This window comes from Eubalaena glacialis, chromosome 16 (assembly GCF_028564815.1).
Source record: "Eubalaena glacialis isolate mEubGla1 chromosome 16, mEubGla1.1.hap2.+ XY, whole genome shotgun sequence".
Taxonomy (NCBI): Eukaryota; Metazoa; Chordata; class Mammalia; order Artiodactyla; family Balaenidae; genus Eubalaena; species Eubalaena glacialis.
Window position 1 is genome coordinate 64,635,748 of NC_083731.1, and position 23,655 is coordinate 64,659,402.

At 35.6% G+C, this 23,655-nt stretch overlaps 1 protein-coding gene across 1 annotated transcript in view; it reads right to left on the minus strand.

The window, feature by feature from the left end:
- The window catches only part of SUGT1 (SGT1 homolog, MIS12 kinetochore complex assembly cochaperone), a 42,439-nt gene that overhangs the window by 14,265 nt on the left and 4,519 nt on the right, over positions 1-23,655 (minus strand). Inside the window, exons 3-10 of the mRNA XM_061170764.1 lie at positions 21,361-21,451; positions 20,619-20,688; positions 19,876-19,946; positions 18,712-18,765; positions 18,310-18,326; positions 17,267-17,301; positions 15,528-15,624; positions 14,622-14,729 (exon numbers count right to left, since the gene is read on the minus strand). Coding sequence (XP_061026747.1) covers positions 14,622-14,729; positions 15,528-15,624; positions 17,267-17,301; positions 18,310-18,326; positions 18,712-18,765; positions 19,876-19,946; positions 20,619-20,688; positions 21,361-21,451 — 543 coding nt within the window. The remainder of the gene's footprint in view (positions 1-14,621; positions 14,730-15,527; positions 15,625-17,266; positions 17,302-18,309; positions 18,327-18,711; positions 18,766-19,875; positions 19,947-20,618; positions 20,689-21,360; positions 21,452-23,655) is intronic.

Below are 23,655 nucleotides of genomic sequence, written 5' to 3' on the forward strand. Positions count from 1 at the left end.
AACGCCATTTTCTGAACATGCATCCCATGAAGAAGCATGTAACTCAGATATGCCTACACAGAACACCGATGACCTCACTTCATCATCGTTTCCCACACCTCAGACCACCTTGCTTCTTTATCCCATAAATATCCCAAGCCCCTCACCTCTGGTGAGGCAGATACAAGATTTGTTCTCCCATCTCCTCATTCGGCTGCCTCACAAACAAACCCTTTCTCTTTTGCAAACCCCGGTGTCCCAGTGTTTGGCTTGCTATGCACTGGGTAAATGGACCTGGTTTGATAACACAAGTTATGCTAACATTTTTACAATCATTCGTTAAATAATCATCAAACACCTACTGTGACCAAGAAATAGTCTTCAGGAATGTGAGGGATTTTTTTAAATACTAAAGGCATTATCCTTGACCATTCAGTAGTATGTGAAATACTTGAAAAAAAGTTACTCAAAAGGCAACTAATGTTCTAAAAGCTCAGGAGAGATCACACCTGGCTGTGAATAGGAAAGGTTTCGGGGCACCTTGAAGGGCTGTGAGGGGTAGGAGCATTTGCAATGGTGGAAAGGTTAGGTCTCCAGAGGCAAAGGGAATTGCATAAAACTGAAGCCGTGAGGTGTGAAAGGACACACTGCATCAGGCAGCAGGATTTGTGTTAGAGCAGTGAAAAATACAGATGGAAAAAAAGGTGTAAGACAGACTATGAGGAGCTTCTGAAGGCTAAACTAAGGCCATTTACTAAAATGAAATGTTAAAAGCATCCTAAAAGCATCTTTAACTCTCTAATTAAATAAGGCTGGTCCCTTAGAATCTACCCTTAACCCTAATGTACACTCACTTACCTTATGCTTTCCTTATTCAAATAATGCTCTTGCCCTCATTTTTAGCCTAGCAAAAATAAGCATTTACAGTGCTGGTAAACACAGTTATAATTATTATGCAAATAGTTTAAGAATCAAATTAGAATTTTATATTCTAATGTTTTTTCTAAGAAAAGAATTACTACTTTTGTAAGTAGAAAAACACCCAGAAGACAGATTTTACAAAAAGAAAAGCCTACTGTGTCACACTTTGGTTCTTTGACCCCTTTGGGGAAGATGAATCATTTAAATTAACAATTACCGGTAATCTTTCTACCAACAGCATTTAGGGGGAGAATCCTTAAAATGTGCATTTTAAAATACTTTAACAAAACACTAAAAGAAATCTGCCAATATTTTCAGTCAGATATGAAGTGATGGAATGGAAGGGTATTTTCTTAAGGCGCATAGAAATGTAACAAAAAACGTTTTCATGAGAAAAACAGGAAACAAATCTCACTAGAAAAGGGGCAAAACAATTAGCATTTTTAATGTAATTTACATGTTTAAGTTCTACATCAATAAAATCAAACATTTAAAAGGATCTCCAGAATTCCCTAAAATGAACTATGATTAACTTTTATAAAGTAAAATACTATCAATATCTTCTCATACACAGTATTAAGTGAAAGTACTCTGATTATTTTAATCTGTCACTGCTGGGATATTTATCAAAAAGGGTCAGAAATCCAACAGCTGGCAATGACACAGAAAGTTACTGAAAAGGACTATTAATATTATACTAAAATTTAAAACTGCATCTTGCTCCTTTAATTTTCAACTCATCCAGAAATGAAGACCTCACAAACAGCGTGTACATCAACACTATCCTTAACTAACCTCAGCCACGGGGCACCTTATATTCACACGTGTTCCGGAGCTAAGCACCATCTATAAAAAGTCCCTTGTTTCACATGAAGGGCACTCACATCTCTGAAAGGCTCTATAACCTAAATAATTGTGCATTATGAACAAAGAGGCCTTTATAAAGCCAAAGCCCTAAGTCACAACCTGTTTCAACTGAGACATGCTGACCTGAACTTGAAATTATACTTAATCCATTCATTAAAAGAGGTGCACATAATAAACCATTTAAAACAGCTTTTTTAAACGGTAAAAGGGGGGAGACTAATATTCTATGAATTCCTTTTTACACCTACTTCACTTTTAATGCTTATATATGCTTTTAAAAATGATTCTGACAGATACTTCTCAAATTACCACCAGTACAATTTCAGATATTTTTATTGGGACCATTAATCGGCCATTCTATTTTTATTTAAGTCAAAAATAATTTAAAAAGTTAACTTAAAACTCTGGTAGTTTATAACTAATGAGAACCTACTGTATAGCACAGAGAACTCTACTCAGTGCTCTGTGGTGACCTAAATGGGAAGGAAATCCAAAAACGAAGGGATATATGAATATGTATAGCTGATTCACTTTGCTGTACAGTAGAAACAAACACAGCTTTGTAAAGCAACTGTACTCCAATTAAAAAAACAAAACAAAACAAAACAAAAAAACCTTTGGTAGTTTGCTTGAATGTTGCTCTCATATGCACAGGGAAGGCTTTCAATGTGCCATAATATCCCAAAGCAGTATTCACAAACTACTAATAAGAATCCCTCCTCTGTTGGGTTGTCAGTTTTCAATATTATGTGTACTACCACCCACTTCTAAGGTCTCCTTTGCACAGCAGTTTAATTTTTTCCAATGAATGGAACTTCAGGTTTAAAGAAAAGCCATACTTCTAAAGGGTCATGGCATCCAGACACTACCTCCTTAAAAAGAGGTAAGTGACCTCCCACTTACTACTACAAATTGATGGTGAAGGAATCTTTCCCAGAGACTAGAGGGCTGTGCAGTTTACTGGTAAACTTTTTTTTCAGGCAAACTTTTGAGAACCATCTGTTTCAAGCCTGCAGTCAATAAATAAGTGTTTCCTGATCTCTAGAATGCAGCTTTTCCAGTATTCTCTCGCTCAGCTCTTTGCACATTTAATAGCTGTATCAAAACCCTCTGTCCAATATTAAAATAGCTCAGTCTTCCCTGAGGCCAGACTGCACATCTACTGTCTTTATTTTTACACTCAAATCATTTTATAATTGTTTTTAATGCAAAAGATGGTAATAAATGAAGAGGAACTGAATAAACTTCTCCAAAGTTCTAGAAGCTCAGTTCAAGTATTTACTGAGTACCTACTGTGAGCCAGGCACTGTGCTGGTGCATAAGACCACCACCTCTATTCTTCTTGAAGAAATCAATCAGAAGACACATTCCCATAAACAAAAAATTCCAGCATCCATCATCTGTAGTGACAGACCTAAGTTTTGGGAAATATCTAATTATCTGGAAGGAAGTATGCCAAAATGTCATCAGTAATGAGACTGAGTGATTACATTCTCAGTTCACTTATATTTTTCCAAATTTTCTATGATATGCATTTATTGCTTTTACAACCTGAATAAAAATCTAAATCATCAGTATTAAATAATAATAGCAGTAATATTTATTGAGCACTTATTACATACCCCATGTACTAAGTGCTTCATATATATCATCTCACTTAACAGAAAGTGAGAGGAGAAAACCACCTATATTTTAGAGATGAGAGAGCCAATAAATAGAGTAACCTGCTGGAAGTGTCTTTTTCTGCTAGAAGTTTTACTTATTTTATTTCCTCAGAAATAAGCAGAGGTTGAGGACAAGTCAAAAACAGTCAGTTGTGTAATTCCGAAAGAGTCACAAATAGGTGCCACTTGCTGGATGTATGACTAATCTCACTGAGCCTCAGTTTCGCTTGTAAAATGGGATTAATAGGGTCTACCTCACTTAGGATTCTTTTGAGGATTAAATAAAACCACGTATGAAAACAATATAGCATTGTGTCTGGCAAATAACAACTGAATGCTATTATGAATATCTTCATCATTGTTACAATTAGCTGAAAATCTGGGCAAATTATTTTACATCTCTAGGTTCAGTTTCCATACCTGTAAAAAGATGATAACAATACCTACACCCTGCACTAACTGTGAGGATTACATGGGATAATACACAGCAATCAAAACAGTTACCTACTGTAATTCTCCAAAGGTCAAACAACATGGCATTGGCTAAATAAGCTACGGTAAATGCCTATCATGAAATACTTTGCTGTAAAACATCTAAGAGCATAAAAAAAATACCCATAATGAATAAGTTTAACAAGACAGCTACAGACAGTATGGACAGTAAAATCCTTTTCTTTTGAAAATACGTGTATATACATTAATAGAAAAGGCAGCTCTACAACTTGTGGATATCAGCAGCTAAAGTTATTTAAAAAAACAAAAAACAACAACAACAAAAAAAATCCTATTACCACGACCATATCAAAAAGGCATAACAAAACAATAATCCAAAACCCCACACACATCTGTGTGTTTAAAAAAGCAGTAGTATCCTGTCGGGACACCTCCAATCCCATTATATCATAATTAAGATTCTTCTATGAATATCAAGAAAAGGAATTTTAAAACTTCTCAAATTTTAGTGGGTTAAGAAGGCAGAAGGGGGCTATTTGTCTCTAAGACACACATTTTTATTTCCCACAATTTCAGTTAAAAGCCTTCATATTTTATATGGATATAATACAAAAAATTACTTTGACTAAAAATAGGAACACAAGAACATTTCTACAAGGGCAAATTTACTCCAAAGGATTCTGAGAATACTAATTTTTTCTTACAGGGAGTGAATATTAATCTTTAAAATGAATATTTCACAGCATAGCTGTTACTGAAGTTATAATCCTGTGATTGTGATAAAAGAATATTGTCATGATATTAACAAAATGAAATAAAAGAACCATTACAGTTTAATAAAAAAATGGATTAATAGGCAGATATGTAAGCTGGTATTCAGTAGAACGTAGAAATAACTATCAAAGGTACTAAAAAAATATGAATTCTGACTAAGAAAAACATATTACATATTACACTGTAAAACATTTAATTAAGGGAATTCCCCGGCAGTCCAGTGGTTAGGACTCAGTGCTTTCACTGCCAGGGCCCAGGTTCAATCCCTGGTCAGGGAATTAAGATCCTGCAAGCTGAGCAGTGTGGCCCCCCCCCCACACACACACAAAAAAATTTAGTTAAGAAATGCTATTTCAGTATCTTAAGGATACTACCTCTTCCTCTTTTCATTATAAATTATATTTCGTTTGAATTAATAACACTTAACCAATGGTTATACATAAATATACAACATGCATATTTATTTGAAGGTGAGAAAGAAAACAGGATTCTCAAAAGGCAAAGAAATAGCCCTTTTAAACCACAGATTTCACAGAATCTCTAATTTCAGGCATATTTTCCCAAGCAAAATGCACCCTTTTCTCCAACCACATAAATGATTCAAGACACCTGCAAACGTATGAAAAGCAAATTACTATTTTTCCCTTTTAGTGTCATCACTAAATAAGACTCAGTAACCCAGAGAAAGATTTTCAGTATTTTAACATTGTCTCCCTCTGCTGTATAAAACAGATTCAAAAATTTCATCATTTCCATTAAGATTATAATTAAGTACAATTCTTTCCATTTGTTTCCCATAAAACACAGCTTAAAAACTGGTAGTTTAACAAAGTAATATATATTACTTTGGGTTAGGACAATAAAAATAATCATCCTCCAGAATATATTCTACAAATAAAAATTCTTTAGTCCAGACTTAGAAAAACCTATGAAAAGAAGCAACTGCTTTACAGAAGTATAAGTATTTTTCCTGGGCCACGCTGAACAATTTAGTAACTTGTGAACTTGGGGAAGGCATTTTAAGTCCATGAACCTCAATTTCTTTTAACCTGTAAAACTAAGAAGGAAAATACTTACTACACCCTGCCAACTTCATAAGGCCAACATCAGAATCCAATATAAATTCATTCTCTGAACAATTGCTGACCACCCACTCACTACAAACAGTGCATAGGGCTAGGGGTTGCCAAATTTAGCAAATGAAACATACTTATATTTAAAAATTATTCACTGTTTGCCAGCCCGCCAAGCTGAGGTGTCAGATCAGCCATTTCTCACTAGTCACTGATGTGAAGTGCTGGGTGTGAGGCCTCTGCATGAAGCACCCTGTGAACAAGTGAAACTAGAGGAAGCAAAAAGGAAAAGAAAAAAAAAGACAAGAACTGTGTCTTGCGAATTCCTCTTGCGAGAGCACCGTAATCACAACTAACTGCTGAACAATCATCGACAGGAAGACACTGGAACTCACCAAAAACGATACCCCACAACCAAAGACAAAGGAGAAGATGCAATGAGACAGTAGGAGGGGCACAATCATAATAAAATCAAATCCCATAACCACTGGGTGGGTGACTCACAAACTAGAGAACACTTATACCACAGAAGTCCACCCACTGGAGTGAAGGTTCTGAGCCCCATGTCAGGCGTCCCAACCTGGGGGTCCAGCAACGGGAGGAGGAATTCCTAGAGAATCACACTTTGAAGGCTACCGGGATTTGATTGCAGAACTCTGACAGGACTGGGGGAAACACAGACTCCACTCTTGGAGGGCACACACAAAGTAGTGTGCCCACCAGGACCCAGGGGGAAGGAGCAGTGACCCCATAGGAGACTGAACCAGACCTACCTGCTAGTATTGGAGGGTCTCCGGCAGAGGCAGGGGGCAGACGTGACTCACCATGGGGACAAGGACACTGGCAGCAGAAGTTCTGGGAAGTACTCCTTGGTGAACCCTCCTGGAGTCTGCCATTAGCCCCACCAAAGAGCCAGGTAGGCTCCAGTGCTGGGTCACCTCAGGTCAAACAACCAACAGGGAGGAACCCAGCTTCACCGATCAGCAGACAAGCGGATTAAAGTTTTACTGAGCTCTGCCCACCAAAGTAACACCCAGCTCTACCCACCACCAGTCCCTCCCATCAGGAAGCTGGTACAAGCCTCTTAGATAGCCTCATCCACCACAGGGCAGACAGCAGAAGCAAAAAGAACTACAATCCTGCAGCCTGTGGAATGAAAACCATATTCACAGAAAGACAGACAAAATAAAAAGGCAGAGGACTATGTACCAGATGAAGGAACAAAATAAAACCCCAGAAAAACAACTAAATTAAATGGAGATAGGCAACCTTCCAGAAAAAGAATTCAGAATAATGATAGTGAAGATGATACAGGACCTCGGAAAAAGAATGGAGGCAAAGATCGAGAAGATGCAAGAAATGTTTAACAAAGACCCCAAAGAGTTAAAGAACAAACACCTAGAAGAATTAAAGAACACACAAACAGAGACGAACAATACAATAACTGAAATGAAAAATACACTAGAAGGAACCAAGAGCAAAATAACTGAGGCAGAAGAATGGATAAGTGACCTGGAAGACGGAATGATGGAATTCACTGCCGCTGAACAGAATAAAGAAAAAAGAATGAAAAGAAATGAAGACAGCCTAAGAGACCTCTGGGACAACATTAAATGCACCAACATTCACATTATAGGGGTCTCAGAAGGAGAAGAGAGAGAGAAAGGACCCAGGAAAATATATGAAGAGATTACAGTTGAAAACTCCCTAACATAGTAAAGGAAATAGCCACCCAAGTCCAGGAATCTCAGAGAGTCCCAGGCAGGATAAACCCAAGGAGAAAAAGGTCGAGACATAGAGTAGTCGAAATGACAAAAATAAAAGACAAAGAAAAATTATTAAAAACAACAAGGGAAAAACGACAAATAACATACAAGGGAGCTCCCATAAGGTTAACACCTGATTTCTCAGCAGAAAATCTACAAGCCAGAAAATCTACAAGCCAGAGTGGAACGATATATTTAAAGTGATGAAAGGGAAGAACCTACAACCAAGATTACTCTACCGGGCAAGGATCTCATTCAGACAGAGAAATCAAAAGCTTTACAGACAAGGAGAAGCTAAGAGAATCCAGCACCACCAAACCAGCTCTACAACAAATGCTAAAGGAACTTCTCTAAATGGGAAACACAAGAGAAGAAAAGAACCTACAAAAAAAAACTCAAAACAATTAAAAACATGGTAACAGGAACATACATATCGATAATTACCTTAAACATGAATGGATTAAATGCTCCAACCAAAAGACACAGGCTTGCTGAAAGGATACAAACACAAGACCCACATATATGCTGTCTACAAGAGACCCACTTCAAACCTAGGGACACATACAGACTGAAAGTGAGAGGATGGAAAAAGATATTCCATGCAAATGGAAATCAAAAGAAAGCTGGAGTAGCAATGCTCATATCAGATAAAATAGACTTTAAAATAAAGACTGTTACAAGAGACAAGAAAGGACACTACCTAATGATTAAGGGATTAATCCAAAAAGAAGATATAATAATTATAAATATATATGTACCCAACAAAGGAGCACCTTAATACATAAGGCAAATGCTAACAGCTATAAAAGACAAAATTGACAGTAACACAATAATAGTGGGGGAACTTAACACCTCACTTACACCAATGGACAGAAAATCCAGACAGAAAATTAATAAGGAAACACAAGCTTTAAGTGACACAATAGACCAGACAGATTTAACTGATGTTTATAGGACATTCTATCCGAGAACAGCAGATTACACTTTCTTCTCACGTGCGCATGGAACATTCTCCAGGATAGACCACATCCTGGGTCACAAATCAAGCCTCGGTAAATTTAAGAAAACTGAAATCATATCAAGCATCTTTTCTGACCACAATGCTATGAGATTAGAAATCAATTACAAAGAAAAAAAGCTAAAAAACACAAACACATGGAGGCTAAACAAAACGTTACTAAATAACCAAGAGATCACTGAGGAAATCAAAAAATACCTACAGACAAATGACAGTGAAAACAAGACAATCCAAAACCTATGGGATGCGGCAAAAGCAGTTCTAAGAGGGAAGTATATAGCAATACAATCCTACCTCCAGAAACAAGAAAAATTTCAAATAAACAATCTAAACTTACACCTAAAGGAACTAGAGAAAGAAGAACAAACAAAACCCAAAGTTAGTAGAAGCAAAAAATCATAAAGATCAGAGCAGAAATAAATGAAATAGAAACAAAGAAAACAACAGCAAAGATCAATAAAACTTAAAGCTGGTTCTTTGAGGAGATAAACAAAATTGAGAAACCTTTAGCCACACTCATCAAGAAAAAGAGGGAGGAGACTCAAATCAATAAAAATTAGAAATGAAAAAGAAGTTACAATGGCCACCACAGAAATACAAAGCATCATAGGAGACTACTACAAGCAACTCTAGACCAATAAAATGGACAACCTGGAAGAAATGGACAAATTCTTAGAAAGGTATAACTTTCTAAGACTGAACCAGGAAGAAATAGAAAATATGAACAGACAAATCACAAGTAATGAAATTGAAACTGTGATTAAAAATCTTCCAATAAACATAAGTCCAGGACCAGATGGCTTCACAGGTGAATTCTATCAAACATTTAGAGAAGAGCTAACACCCATCCTTCTCAAACTCTTCCAATAAGTTGCAGAGGAAGGAACACTCCCAAACTCATTCTTTGAGGCCACCATCACCCTGATACCAAAACCAGACAAAGATACTACAAAAAAAGAAAATTACAGACCAATATCACTGATGAATATAGAAGCAAAAATCCTCAACAAAATACTAGCAAACAGAATCTAACAACACATTAAAAGGATCATACACCATGATCAAGTGGGACTTATCCCACGGATGCAAGGATTCTTCAATATACGCAAATTAATACACCATATTAACAAACTGAAGAATGAAAACCAGATGATCATCTCAATAGATGCAGAAAAAGCTTTTGACAAAATTCAACACCCATTTATGATAAAAACTCTCCAGAAAGTGGGCATAGAGGGAACCTACCTCAACATAATAAAGGCCATATATGACAAACACACAGCAAACATCATTCTCAATGGTGAAAAACTGAAAGCATTTCCTCTAAGATCAGGAACAAGACAAGGATGTCCCCTCTTGCCACTACTATTCAACATAGTTTTGGAAGTCCTAGCCACGGCAATCAGAGAAGAAAACTAAATAAAAGAAATACAAACTGGAAAAGAAAAAGTAAAACTGTCACTGTTTGCAAATTACACGATACTATACACAGAGAATCCTAAAGATGCCACCAGAAAACTACTAGAGCTAATCAATGAATTTGGTAAAGTTGCAGGATACAAAATTAATGCACAGAAATCTCTTGCATTCCTATACACTAACAATGAAAGATCAGAAAGAGAAATTAAGGAAACAATCCCATTCACCATTGCAACAAAAAAGAATAAAATACCTAGGAATAAACTTACCTAAGGAGGTAAAAGACCGTACTTAGAAAACTATAAGACACTGATGAAAGAAATCAAAGATGACAAAAACAGATGGAGGGATATACCATGTTCTTGGATTGGAAAAATCAATATTGTGAAAATACTATACTACCCAAAGCAATCTACAGATTCAGTGCAATCTCTATCAAATTACCAATGGCATTTTTTACAGAACTAGAGCAAAAAAATCTTAAAATTTGTATGGAGACACAAAAGACCCCGCATAGCCAAAGCAATCTTGATGGAAAAAAACAGAGCTGGAGTAATCAGGCTTCTTGACTTCAGACTATACTACAAAGCTACAGTAATTAAGACAATATGGTACTGGCACAAAAACAGAAATATAGATCAATGGAACAGGACAGAAAGCCCAGAGATAAACCCACACACCTATGGTCAACTAATCTATGACAAAGGAGGCAAGGATATACAATGGAGAAAAGACAGTCTCTTCAATAAGTGGTGCTGGGAAAACTGGACAGCTACATGTAAAAGAATGAAGTTAGAACATTCCCTAACACCATACACAAAAATAAACTCAAAATGGATTAAAGACCTAAATGTAAGACCAGACACTATAAAACTCTTAGAGGAAAACACAGGAAAAACACTCTTTCACATAAATCACAGCAAGATCTTTTTTGACCCACATCCTAGAGTAATGGAAATAAAAACAAAAATAAACAAATGGGACCTAACGAAACTTCAAAGCTTTTGCACAGCAAAGGAAACCATAAACAAGACGAAAAGACAACCTCAGGATGGGAGAAAATATTTGCAAACGAATCAACGGACAAATGATTAATCTCTACAGTATATAAACAGCTCATGCAGCTCAATATTAAAAAAACAAACCCACTAAAAAAATGGGCAGAAGGGCTTCCCTGCTGGTACAGTGGTTAAGAATCCGCGTGCCAATGCAGGGGACGTGGGTTCGAGCCCTGATCCGGGAAGATCCCACATGCCACGGAGCAACTAAGCCTACGTGCCGCACAACTACCAAAGCCTGCGCGCCTAGAGCCCGTGCTCCGCAACGAGAAGCCACCACAACGAGAAGCGCGTGCACCGCAACGAAGAGTAGCCCCCGCTCGCCGCAACCAGAAAAAGCCTGCACGCAGCAACAAAGACCCAATGCAGCCAAAAATAAATAATTAATTTAATTAAATTTATATATTAAAAAAAAAGGGCAGAAGACCTAAACAGACATTTCTCCAAAGAAAACATACAGACATACAGATGGCCAAGAGGCACATGAAAAGATGCTCAACATCACTAATTAACAGAGAAATGCAAATCAAAACTACAATGAAGTATCACCTCACACTTGTCAGAATGGGCATCATCAGAAAACCTACAAACAACAAATGCTGGAGAGGGTGTGGAGAAAAGAGAACCCTCTTGCACTGCTGGTGGGAATGTAAATTGATACAGCCACTATGGAGAACGGTATGGAAGTTCCTTAAAAAACTAAAAACAGAACTACCATATGACCCAGCAATCCCACTACTGGGCATATACCCAGAGAAAACCATAATTCAAAAAGAGACATGTACCACAATGTTCACTGCAGCACTATTTACAATAGCCAGGACATGGAAGCAACCTAAGTGTCCATCAACAGATGGATAAAAAAGATGTGGCACATATTTACAATGGAATATTACTCAGCCATTAAAAGAAACAAAATTGAGTTATTTGTAGTGAGGTGGATGGACCTAGAGTCTGTCATACGCAGTGAAGTCAGAAAGAGAAAAACAAATACCGTAGCTAACACATATATATGGAATCTAAAAAAAAAAAAAATGGTTCTGAAGAACCTAGGGGTGGGACAGAAATAAAGACACAGACATAGAGAATGAACTTGAGGACACGGGGAGGGGGAAGGGTAAGCTGGGATGAAGTGAGAGACTGGCATTGACATATATACACTACCAAATGTAAAATAGCTAGTGGAAGCAGCCGCATAGCACAGGGAGATCACCTCGGTGCTTTGTGACCACCTAGAGGGGTGGGATAGGGAGGGAGGGTGGGAGGGAGACGCAAGAGGGAGGGGATATGGGGATATATGTATATGTATAGCTGATTCACTTTGTTATACAACAAAAACTAACACAACATTGTAAAGCAATCATACTCCAATAAAGATGTTAAAAAATAAATAAATTTAAAAATAAATAAATAAACAAACTGTGGTATGTCGAAAAAGAAAAGACACATGCACCCCACTGTTCACTGCAGCACTATTTACAATAGCCAGGTCATGGAAGCAACCTAAATGCCCACCGACAGAAGAATGGATAAAGAAGATGTGGTACATATATACGATGGAATACTAGCCATAAAAAGGAACAAAATTGGGTCATTTGTAGAGACGTGGATGGACCTAGAGACTGTCATACAGAGTGAAGTAAGTCAGAAAGAGAAAAACAAATACTGTATGTTAACGCATATGTGTGGAATCTAGAAAAATGGTACAGATGAACCGGTTTGCAAGGCAGAAATTGAGACACAGATGTAGAGAATAAACGTATGGATACCAAGGGGGGAAAGCAGGGGCGGGGTGGTGGTGGTGGTGGTGGTGGGATGAATTGGGAGATTGGGATTGACATGTGCACAGTGATGTGTATAAAATAGATAATAAGAACCTGCTGTACAAATAATAAATAAATAAAATTCAAAAAAATAAAAAGTTAACTGGTCATCCTATACTCTATCTGGTAACCCTACCTGAAGCACATACAGAGACACAAATATGACACCTTCTTATCTTCAGAAGACTTACTAAGAGTAAGGGAAATAAATGTGTACATATAAACAAACTACTATACAGAAAAGGAAAGTAGTAATGTAGCATTTAAAGGAGCAAGGGGCAAAAAAGGCAAACTGGGAACACAGTAAGAGGGGCTGGGGAATGGTTAGAATCAATAAGCACTCACAAGATTCAAAGGAGAATAAAGAGTAAGACGGACACTGCTTAGTTAAATCCTCGACTGTAGCCACACGTACCTGTGTATTCACCAACCACACTATTCCATTATACAAGGTGGCTCAGTAACACAGGTTTTTAAGTTATTTGCCATCTATCACACAAATCAATTTACATTTAAATTACTTCAAAAAAACATGCATTAACAACCTCCCAATAGAAAGATGTACAAAAATGCCAAACTCCTAATTTTCTGACGTATCTCCCTCTCAAATCTAGTTATAGTTTTGCGCTTATTGTACCCAATATTATCTTATTAAATTCTACCCAATGTGGATGGGGCCAGTAAGACGAAAATCTTCACAATATGTCACCCTTTTTCTCACTTTCTATTTTCCAAGCAACTGTTTCCTATCTCTGCCTCTTAAGTAAACAGCTTTGTACTTTGTACATTTCAAATAGATAAGTGAGCAGATCATTTTTAACTAGATGCAAAAACTACTGCTTCTTTACTTCTTTACTTCCTCCTGCAACCCTCGCCAGGTGTCCCCTTCTTCCTGCAGGCCCAGTTACCATTCTTCATGACACAGGCCAACCCTGATTCTATTCTATGATAGGAAAATTCACACAACTAAACTCAAAAGTTAAATAACACACTGTGTTGCAGGACATACGCATAAAAAAGGTGCAGTAATGGAATTTATATCATTCTTTCTCATTAACTCATCATATACCTTCATACAATCTTACAGATGAAAGGATTTCAGAGTTCACAGTGCATATCCCTCTATTTTTATAGATGCTGAAAATCTTGCCCTATGTGTGACTACTCTAAATTAACAGGGCAAGCAAAGAACCAGTCAGATTTTTTGATTTTCAGTTTAGTATTTTTCCTGCTAAATTATACTTCTACCTACTCGTACTACATCTTTTGACTGGTAGCTGATATATCCCATGAATTTTAATTCTATTGCATATTCTTATTTCTTTTTGAAAATATAAAGGAATCTAAAAATTATGATTACTCAAACTGCAATTTAAATTATTCATTAATCCTTCATAACAAAGTAACCTAAAAGTCAGCTTAACTAAAAAACAAGAAAGCAGATTCATCTTTATAGTCTGTATTTTTAACTGCATAAAAAAATGTGACAGAAGTATTTTTATATCACAACAGACCAAACTGACAAGTTCAAGACATGAGACACTATCAGTATCAAATCTTAAAAAAATGCTGATCACTGTATCTTTTGTGAAAACCTCTTTATTGAGAAGTATTATACCTATCTTAAAAAGCATACAAACACTTTCGAGGTTAGATTTTTACAATCCATTTTCCTAGAATTTGGGAAGGTGGAAAAACTGCTATTCAAAAATTATTGTTCGTATTTAATTTAAAGATATGTGGCTGGAAGGATCTATAAGCTCACAATCACAGATTACCACTGACAACCCTTTTCAATTATCTTACCTTTGTTGAAAGTACTTTAAATGTGCTCTGTTCTGGTATTATAGGATGAAGAAGTCTCAGCTTCAAATTATAATGCTCTCCAGAAGGAAGTTTCACCAATGCGGACAACTAATGATCACAAAATTAGTAGCACATTTTATAAATTTATTTAAAGAAGGGTAAAGTACTTAAATTGACTATAATTACAGAACTTCAGTACTGCTGCAGATTATTTTCAAAACTTTCTATGGAATATCAGACTTACGAATCTCAAAATAATCTTTTAAAAATCTGGTATCCTTCGCATGAATTCTCATATATATAATTAAATAGCAGAACAGAGTATGTTTCATAACACATACTGAACATTTAAATCCCAAGGAAACTCAATCTACAAGAACAAAATAATACAGTATGTAACAAAGAAATATTCATGTGCAAAACATCTAGTTCTACCATGAACTCTCTTAAATATCTATCACAAGGTTTTCTACTAAATGCTAAGAAACCAAGTTATTGAAAGTCATACTCATTTAATATGGTTAGTAAATTCTAAGATATAAAAGTCACAACAAATAAGTGGATCTTTTTCATGAAGTATACCACACAAATGTGTAACCAAAGCACGTATCTTACTAATGTCTTTTATATTTGTCAATCAAATTCTGCTTTGAATTCCAAATCTAAAGAAAGAGAAAATAATGCACACCTAGCTATAACCTACAGTATACATACTCTTGTCTCAAAACTTAAAATGATTCAAATGGAAAAGCAATGCTTCAGATTTTCATCAGCATTTTCCACATTGTCTCAGGAAGAAATGATATATATCTAATAGACTGCTATAGAGTATTCTCCAATATATATTTATATTTACAAATAAAAGTATTTAACCTCAACCAAAAATAATTCAAAGACTATAATAACCTCTTTTTCTGAAAATCCCACATTTACATCATTCTTCTGAACATTCTTGATCATAAGTGTAATGATTACTTGAGATTCTGTTTGATACCAGTCATACCTATTAAAAAAGAAAAAGGAAACTTAAAACAGAACTTATAATTTTCTTAAAGTTGTTGCTTGTTTTGTCAAGATAAAAAACTATATAATCTGACGAACGACAAGAGCTCCACCTTGAGGAACAAAATAGCAAAGCAGCTGTTGATTCACAGAAACAATTTTATGTAACTAATTTCATATGATCTGTACTAACGGAAGAGAAAAGTAAGGTCGATGATGTCCAAAACCCCTCCAGTGGATTTAAATACTTACATAATTTTCTAGGTTCTAACATCTCTCTAATACTGTTGTGCTTAAGCTAATTGGTTTTTTTTGGCCTCACCACACAGCATGCGGCCACATGCACAGCTAGTTTTAAAGATAAAATTTATTCTAACAGGTAACAATTCTAATACACGATCAACAGTTTTATCCTCTCATTTCAACCTAATACTAAGAAGTAAACACTTCCATCCCTATTTTACAAATGAAAAAAAAATGTAAGCTCAGAAGGGTGAGGCAATTGGCACATCAGTAGCAGGCGTTACACTGGACCCAGGTCAACCTGACCCCGCATTCCAGGATCTCTTTACTGAAGCTGGGGGCAAACAGCCCTGAGCACAGGGAACAGAAGCAAATGAGCTAAATTTAAAATAATTTAACTCATTCTGCCAGGCACAATATTAGATACAGTACCTTCCTTCAATCTCAAAGTATGTGGGAAGATTAGTGTGCCTAGAGATTCTAATTATGTGTATCTTTCCCACTGAAAGCTCTAAAAATATATCATCACTTTCAAATTAGACTGGATTATAAACTCCATGAGAGCAGAGCTATTTATCTATCCTGCCACTACCACATTCCCAGGACTAAGCACAGTACCCTGATACATGGTATATTTATTACATCAATGTGGGATTATTTTATACTCCAAACACTCCAATTATTAAGTTTATATACCCTACCCCTGCTCCTGTCACTAAAGTTCCTTGTTTACTAGGTACTTGGAGAGTCATCCTGTATCTCCCCAGAAAGAACATGAATAAATTGTTTTGTTTTAACATTTTCAAGCCATTTTACGTCAAAAGCACTGGATCTTTAAAAGTCTCACAGTTTTCCTTTGAAATTCAGTCAGGATGCAAAGCTCGAGATTAATGCCTTGTGTTTCTTTCTGTTACACTAAGAATAGAAGTTGTACACACAGCTAATGAACAACTAAAAATAACTCAAATACTTGCTAAATACTTATTCATGATTGTAACTGCTGCCCTCAGCAAGTGACTTTCAATTCATGCAGAATTATTCTATGAAAAATTTACTCCAAATATAAAAGGCAGGTAGAGTTACAATTCTATCAAGTCTACTAACTTATTTACCTAGGTAACAACAGTAACTTAAATGGAAGAGGCTCTCTTTAATACATGGAAAGGTGACGTAATGTGGAATCAAGTGAAGTTTTAATTGGCAAGTGATTTGATTTTAACCTTAATATAAACACTAATTCAAATCAGTTAACAGTCTTACAATTAGTTTTTCAAGGCTTTAATATGATTTCTTTTATAAACTAGGAAATACTTAAATCACAGGTAAGGACTTGCTATTAAACAACAGGGTTTTTTCCCTTTAGGCATATTTATCACACATTATGAAAAAGAAACACTTACTTGATTTTTGACTGGTAAGTCCTCTGGGATGCAGACTGATTTTGGCAAGTTGAAAGAGAAAGATTTTTACAAGTTAGTTTACTAACTGCGTATTAAAAATGCATGTATTACTAATTTACCCAGTGTTATAGTTACTTTGATATGGAATAACTTCATGAAACCTTCCTACAGAGCATGCTATCCATAATTGTTAAATAATACTCATCTTCACAGGAATTAGAATACTCAGTTGGTTTTTTTTAAATTTTTTTTTAACATCTTTATTGGAGTATAATAGCTTTACAATGGTGTGTTAGTTTCTGCTTTATAACAAAGTGAATCAGTTATACATCTACGTATGTCCCCATATCTCTTCCCTCTTGCATCTCCCTCCCTCCCACCCTCCCTATCCCACCACTCTAGGTGGTCACAAAGCACCGAGCTGATCTCCGTTACTCAGCATTTTTAAAATTTTATGAGTTTCAATTTCAAAAGACCGTTTTTCTTCTAAAATAAAAGAAGGATAAAAAACAGAAAAATTTCTGAAGATATGTTTGGAAAAGGTTACATATAAAATGTCCAGTTCCAAGATTCAGTAACTCTCTAAGCTGAAAATAACAATAACATTTAAAATAACATTTTTAAGACTATAGTATAACCTTCAGGCTTAACAATGGCATCAAACTGCTCTGGAAAAACATATGAAGCACTATTTCCATGGTGCCTTCCTGATATTGTCTTACGCCGTTTATGGCTGGCCTCTCTGCAACAAACATTCTACACTGACCACTGAGAAACAAAGTGACTCTTAACCAATCCAAACTTTCCTAAACTATGTGTGCCAGTTCAGACTGTAAATCTAAAGAACTTGCCCTGGGTCAATGGTGGCCTCTAAGTTGTCCCTAAATAAGAAGGGAAGAGACGGCATTTGGAGGAAGAAAATAAGTAAAACTGCCCTAGAGAGATATGTAACTGACAGAAAGCTCATTCCGAGTCCTGCCTCAAATATATTTAGTAATAATATAATTAAGTAAAAACACAAAGGATAAAACCTTTGGACTTACCACCTCGGGCTGTGATCCTATTAAAAACATAAAAAGGAAACATTTTCAGGTAACAGTACATGTATAGGCAAAATTACATACATGATTTCTATGGCACAAACATACTGATTAAGTAAACCAATTCTCCATGCATACCTAATAAGGGAAAGTGGTTTAACTTTGCATCCTGGAGTCACTTGAGACTCCTCAGTAATTTCTTGCCAGTAATACCACTGCAAAACAAATCCATCCAAATTTCCCTTTCAACATAACGAATGAGGTAAAAAATCAAAATACCTTGGGAAATCCCAACCTAAGAGAACATCCACTACTTAAATTATAAGTTATAAAGTTCAAAACAAAAAAATGTCAAACATTTACTTCTTTTTAAAAGGAAAGACCACGGGAAACCTGCATACTTACCATTCTGAGCTTCTTGACACCTTTTAATCCAGACAATGAAATCAGCATCTGCACCTAGAAAGAACAAACTGATTGTAACATCACTCATCTGCACAACCTAACATATTCATTCAACAAATAATTACTGAATACCTATGTTCCAAACACTATTCTAGGCACTGTGGATGCAACAGTGAATTAGACAAAAATATCTGTCCTAACAGAGTTTATAGCTATCCTAATATTAAACCTATTAGTTAGGTTTAATATTTACTTGTTCATCCTGAAGAATTCTGATTTTTAAAAAATCAATTTTATCTGCCTGCCAATGCAGGGGACACGGGTTCGATCCCTGGTCCGGGAGGATCCCACATGCCACGGAGCAACTAAGCCCGTGTGCCACAACTACTGAGCCTGAGCTCTAGAGCCCACAAGCCACAACCACTGAAGCCTGCTCCATGTCCCCCATGGAGCAAAACCATTCCCAGTTAGGAGCTACTGCTTTAGAGAATTGTGATAACACTCTATCATAAGATGAAGATAAAATGATAGTACACAATTAGGATTATGTAGTCTATAACTATCTATGAGATTACTTACAACCTTTTTGTACTTTGCAGAGCTTTTGATACTTGGCTCTTACAATTTCTATATATTACGCACAGATATCTATACTGCCGTGATAATTTTCATCTATTTCTCTCAAAAAGGTGATATTAGAAACTCACAATACTCTCAAACCTCCATGTTTCTTCAATACCCTATCATACTTTACCCCAAACTTAACACTTCATGTCTCAATAAAAATTTTCATTGTAAGATTTCCTTATCTCAGCAATCTGAATAATAACTTAAATAGACTTCTGAATGTGAGAGCAAATTAAACTTTCACTTATCCATTAGAAAAAAAATAAAGCCAGACTACGTACTGGGAGCACACTAAGTGTGTATATAGTTTTCTGCTTCTGATGATAGTTTATCAGTGATTTAAGTGCTAAAGAAAGGCCAATTTAATCAATTTTTAAGTAAATTCAAATTCTGCAATCAACACGAAATGTCATTAAGAAGAGAAAAAAGCTGGGTTTCTAAAATTAACTTGAGATTACACTAACAAAATTCAGCTATGGTATTTAAGACACATAGATATAATGGATTAGTGTACTAACATATAATTCTAATACTTACTATCTAATTTCTGTCCTTCTGTAAAAGCTTCTAGAGCAGCAGCATAGTTTTTTTCATGGTATTCACATATCCTGCATGAGCATATTAAAAACAAATACACACACATGAGATAATGAAAAACAGCCTTCTTTCTAAATTAAAAAAAAACAATTTTCCCTACTATTAAAAGAAAGAATTTAAGTATATGTTAATAAGCCAGCCAAGAGATTTCCTAAAATACTCTACTATAATATCTAGTATAATTCCTATTAAAATCCAATTTTGGAACTCATTTCAGAAGGAATTTCTTGATTCTAATTGTATATACTTGCTTATTCCAAAATATAGTTATATTAAAAAATTTCTGATTCTTAAAGAATAAAGTCACACTTATCAACAGAAACAAACTGGGATATAAAGTACACAGATAACAGAGTCTTCATTAAATGTAGCCTGTCCAGCTTGGGTGAGGAATAGATGTTCTCTAGTCAGTTAAATACAGTAAATTCCAAATGATGAAGCAAAAAAGGGATGTGAAATCCAAGAGTTTCATCTAGACTTTGCAGTTACTTCAACCATCACTATTCTAAACTATATATATACACTAACTATACTACAATAAAAGTATAAAACATACCTAAAATTGAATCCTATCTCAGCTATAAAATGTATAAATACAGAATTTACTATTTACATAAAGCTTACAATTAATTCATTCAAGACACTATAGTCCAGACCCAGCAAGAAGAGTAGGTACTGCATACCCCTTTCTCAGCAGAGCAATGGAACTATTTGGATTAAGTTCAAGAGATTTCTTTGCATCAGCAACAGCATCTGCATATGAAAAAAATGGGTTTTTTAGTCAGTTACTTATGGATCCTAACAAATACTACACACAAAATTTGAATTAGCCTCTGATTTTTAAGTTTTCAAGCTGGTGAAATGGACAAATGATTTTAAATTAGGAAAAGTTAATCCAAGATAAAATTACCCTCCTACCTTCCTAATGACCTAATATTTAGCTTCCTTCTTAAAGCGCTTCAGGCAATGAATAAAGCTCTGTATCACAAAGTTCATCTAATTTTCTCATTAACATCATTATGTAATCTGACTCAAGGTATTTAATTTCTTCCTACTCAGATTATCTATCCAGATAATTAAAATTACAGAATATAGAAATACATTCTTTTTACAAAAAATAAAACAAGGGAATTCATTTAAATACTTTGTAAAATAGTAAATTTGATGCCATTCTTTGTTAGCATATCCAGTTACCATGAGTGAAATCTGTACAAATTCTACACCCACCAAAGAAAGAATGGACAACCAGAAAATTTAAATGGGTGATGCTCAACATAACATTTGTCACATTTCGGCTACTTCACCTTGTATGAAAGACCAAGTTAAAAATCCTGGAAGATAACCTTTATTTTATTTGATTCATTGTATCTTGGGCAAAATTTGTAAGTAACTTATAGAGACAATATACTTTGTAAGAAAAGTTACCACGGTAATTCTCAAGAAGAATGTGACAATAAGCTCTTTGACAGTAATACTGTGCATCATCTGGTTTCTGCTCCAGAGCCTTAGTCAGCTCCTACAAATACAAACACGTTGAGTGTCAGTAAATGTTTTTTAAAAGCCATCGAATTCTAATTAAACATGATTTTTAATCAAATAACCTATTGTCATAAAGTATTTGGAGGAAAGATAACAGGGAAACAAGCTTGGAGCTTTTCTTTCCAAGAGGATCAATATCCCCCTTTCTCCTCCCTTCTCCCCTCAAAAGACCACAACTGAATGTAATATCTACCTAAAGCACTTAGCAGTTCCTGGCCTACAGCAGAACTCAATAAATGGTAATTATTATCACCTCATTTATTCTGGAGAGTTTAGTTCATATACATTGACCACCACTGATTTTCTCCTTCTAATTTGGAGAAGATTCAAAGATCATGTAGAATTTGGGATGCCTAGAAAATGTGAAGCTGTCAATAAAAACAAAATAAAAAACAAACAAACAAAAAATGGAAGTTAAACCTAGAGCTCAGGGAGATTAATGGAACCAATAAATACATAATCAAGTTTACCTGGCCCTCTCCTATCTTATCAATGGCCTAAGAAATTACAGCATTCTGTCAAAAGCCCAGATACAATATCTCATAGATAGCTACTATCAACTGATCAAGAATTAACAGAGCGATTAAAACTTTTGCCAATCTGGGCAGTCACAATTCATAAGTGGTAGCTGGAACAATACTGATGCAAGAAGAGAGAGCACAATTAGTGAAGCCAAGGACAAATGCAGGCAAACAGGAAGGCTGTGATTCTCTACCCATTGCCCACACACCCTAGGGACTTGGTAGTTTTCTTAACAGGCAAAATTACTTCAACAGCCACACATGTGGCTTTGCTTGAACCCCCGCAGTGTGATTCTCACAAAGCAATGTATACTATACTTGGTAATCATAAACCTAAAACCCAACATACCTAAGATCTAAACCATTTTTTACCACCTTAACCCCTATCACTCTGATCCAAGCAGTAATGAAAATCAGATCTTGTTACTATGTCTCTGCTCAAAACTTTCCAACATCTTTCCAGGTGACTCACAGCAAAAGCCCAAGTCCTTCCAATGATCTGTAAGGCCCTCCTTGATACAACCTTCTGCTCTCCCTCTCATCTCACCTCTTAAAACTCGCCTCCTTGCTCCACCATTCTAGCCACAATGGCCTCCTTGCTGCTCTGCAAACATCTCAGGACCCTGCACCTGCTGCTCCCTCCCACTAGAATGCTCTTCCCCCAGATGCGTGCAGAAAATCCATTCCCTCACTTCCTATTCAGTGACTGTGCCAGAGACAGGATTCAAATCCAGGTCTGTCTGACTCCAAATCAAATTTTAACCACTAAACATTGCCTCATGGTAAAATTTTACTCCAAGTTTCTTTCACACACCATCTGACATTTGTATTAATACAAGATTTTCTAATACTTCGAAATTCTTAAGCTAAAAACACCATCTTCCACTAAGCTTTCAAACAATTTTGAAAACAGCTGATGGCTTCTTACATATCTACTCAAATATATCATAAAACCACATTTCCAGCCTCTCCTCACCAAGAAAATGTATATTATAGGTCAAAAAGTCTGTTACAGATTATAATAATATCTGGATCATCAACTCAAAAAGTATTTTTATTTTTTTCAGTAGTCAGGTTTTTCTGTTTGTTTTTCAAAAAGTATTTTTAAACACATATTATGGAACAAACATAGGCCAGACACTGGAGGTTCAAAGATGAATAAAATACTCCTTTTCTTTAGGAGTCAGGTATAAACTTCTGAATTTTGAACCAACTTGCAAATGAATGACCTTTAAAAACACAAACCAATTGTTGGTTATGGAGAACCAGTTATGGTCATTCAGTTAAATAAACTAAGCAACTGACTTATTAGGCTATCAATAAAAAAAGTTACCAAAAAACCACTCAACACAAACTGAACATTATAACACACCAACTTGTAAGTCATGAATAAAACACAACAATAAATTTATTTTGAATAAGGAATATACAATATAACAAAACCAGAAAAAGTGACGGTAAAATAATTATTTGTGGTTGTCTTAACTACATCTGACTTGTGGCGTGTTTTCAGTGTTCTACTGTTTCTGTGACAACAGCTGCTGGCTGCTAGAATACAAAGGGACTAAAGAGAGGTATCTCGAAAGGCAAGGACTTCAGTGCCAACATTTGAATCACAGCAGCAAAGGGTTATTTAATCAGACTTATATGAAACGTATCC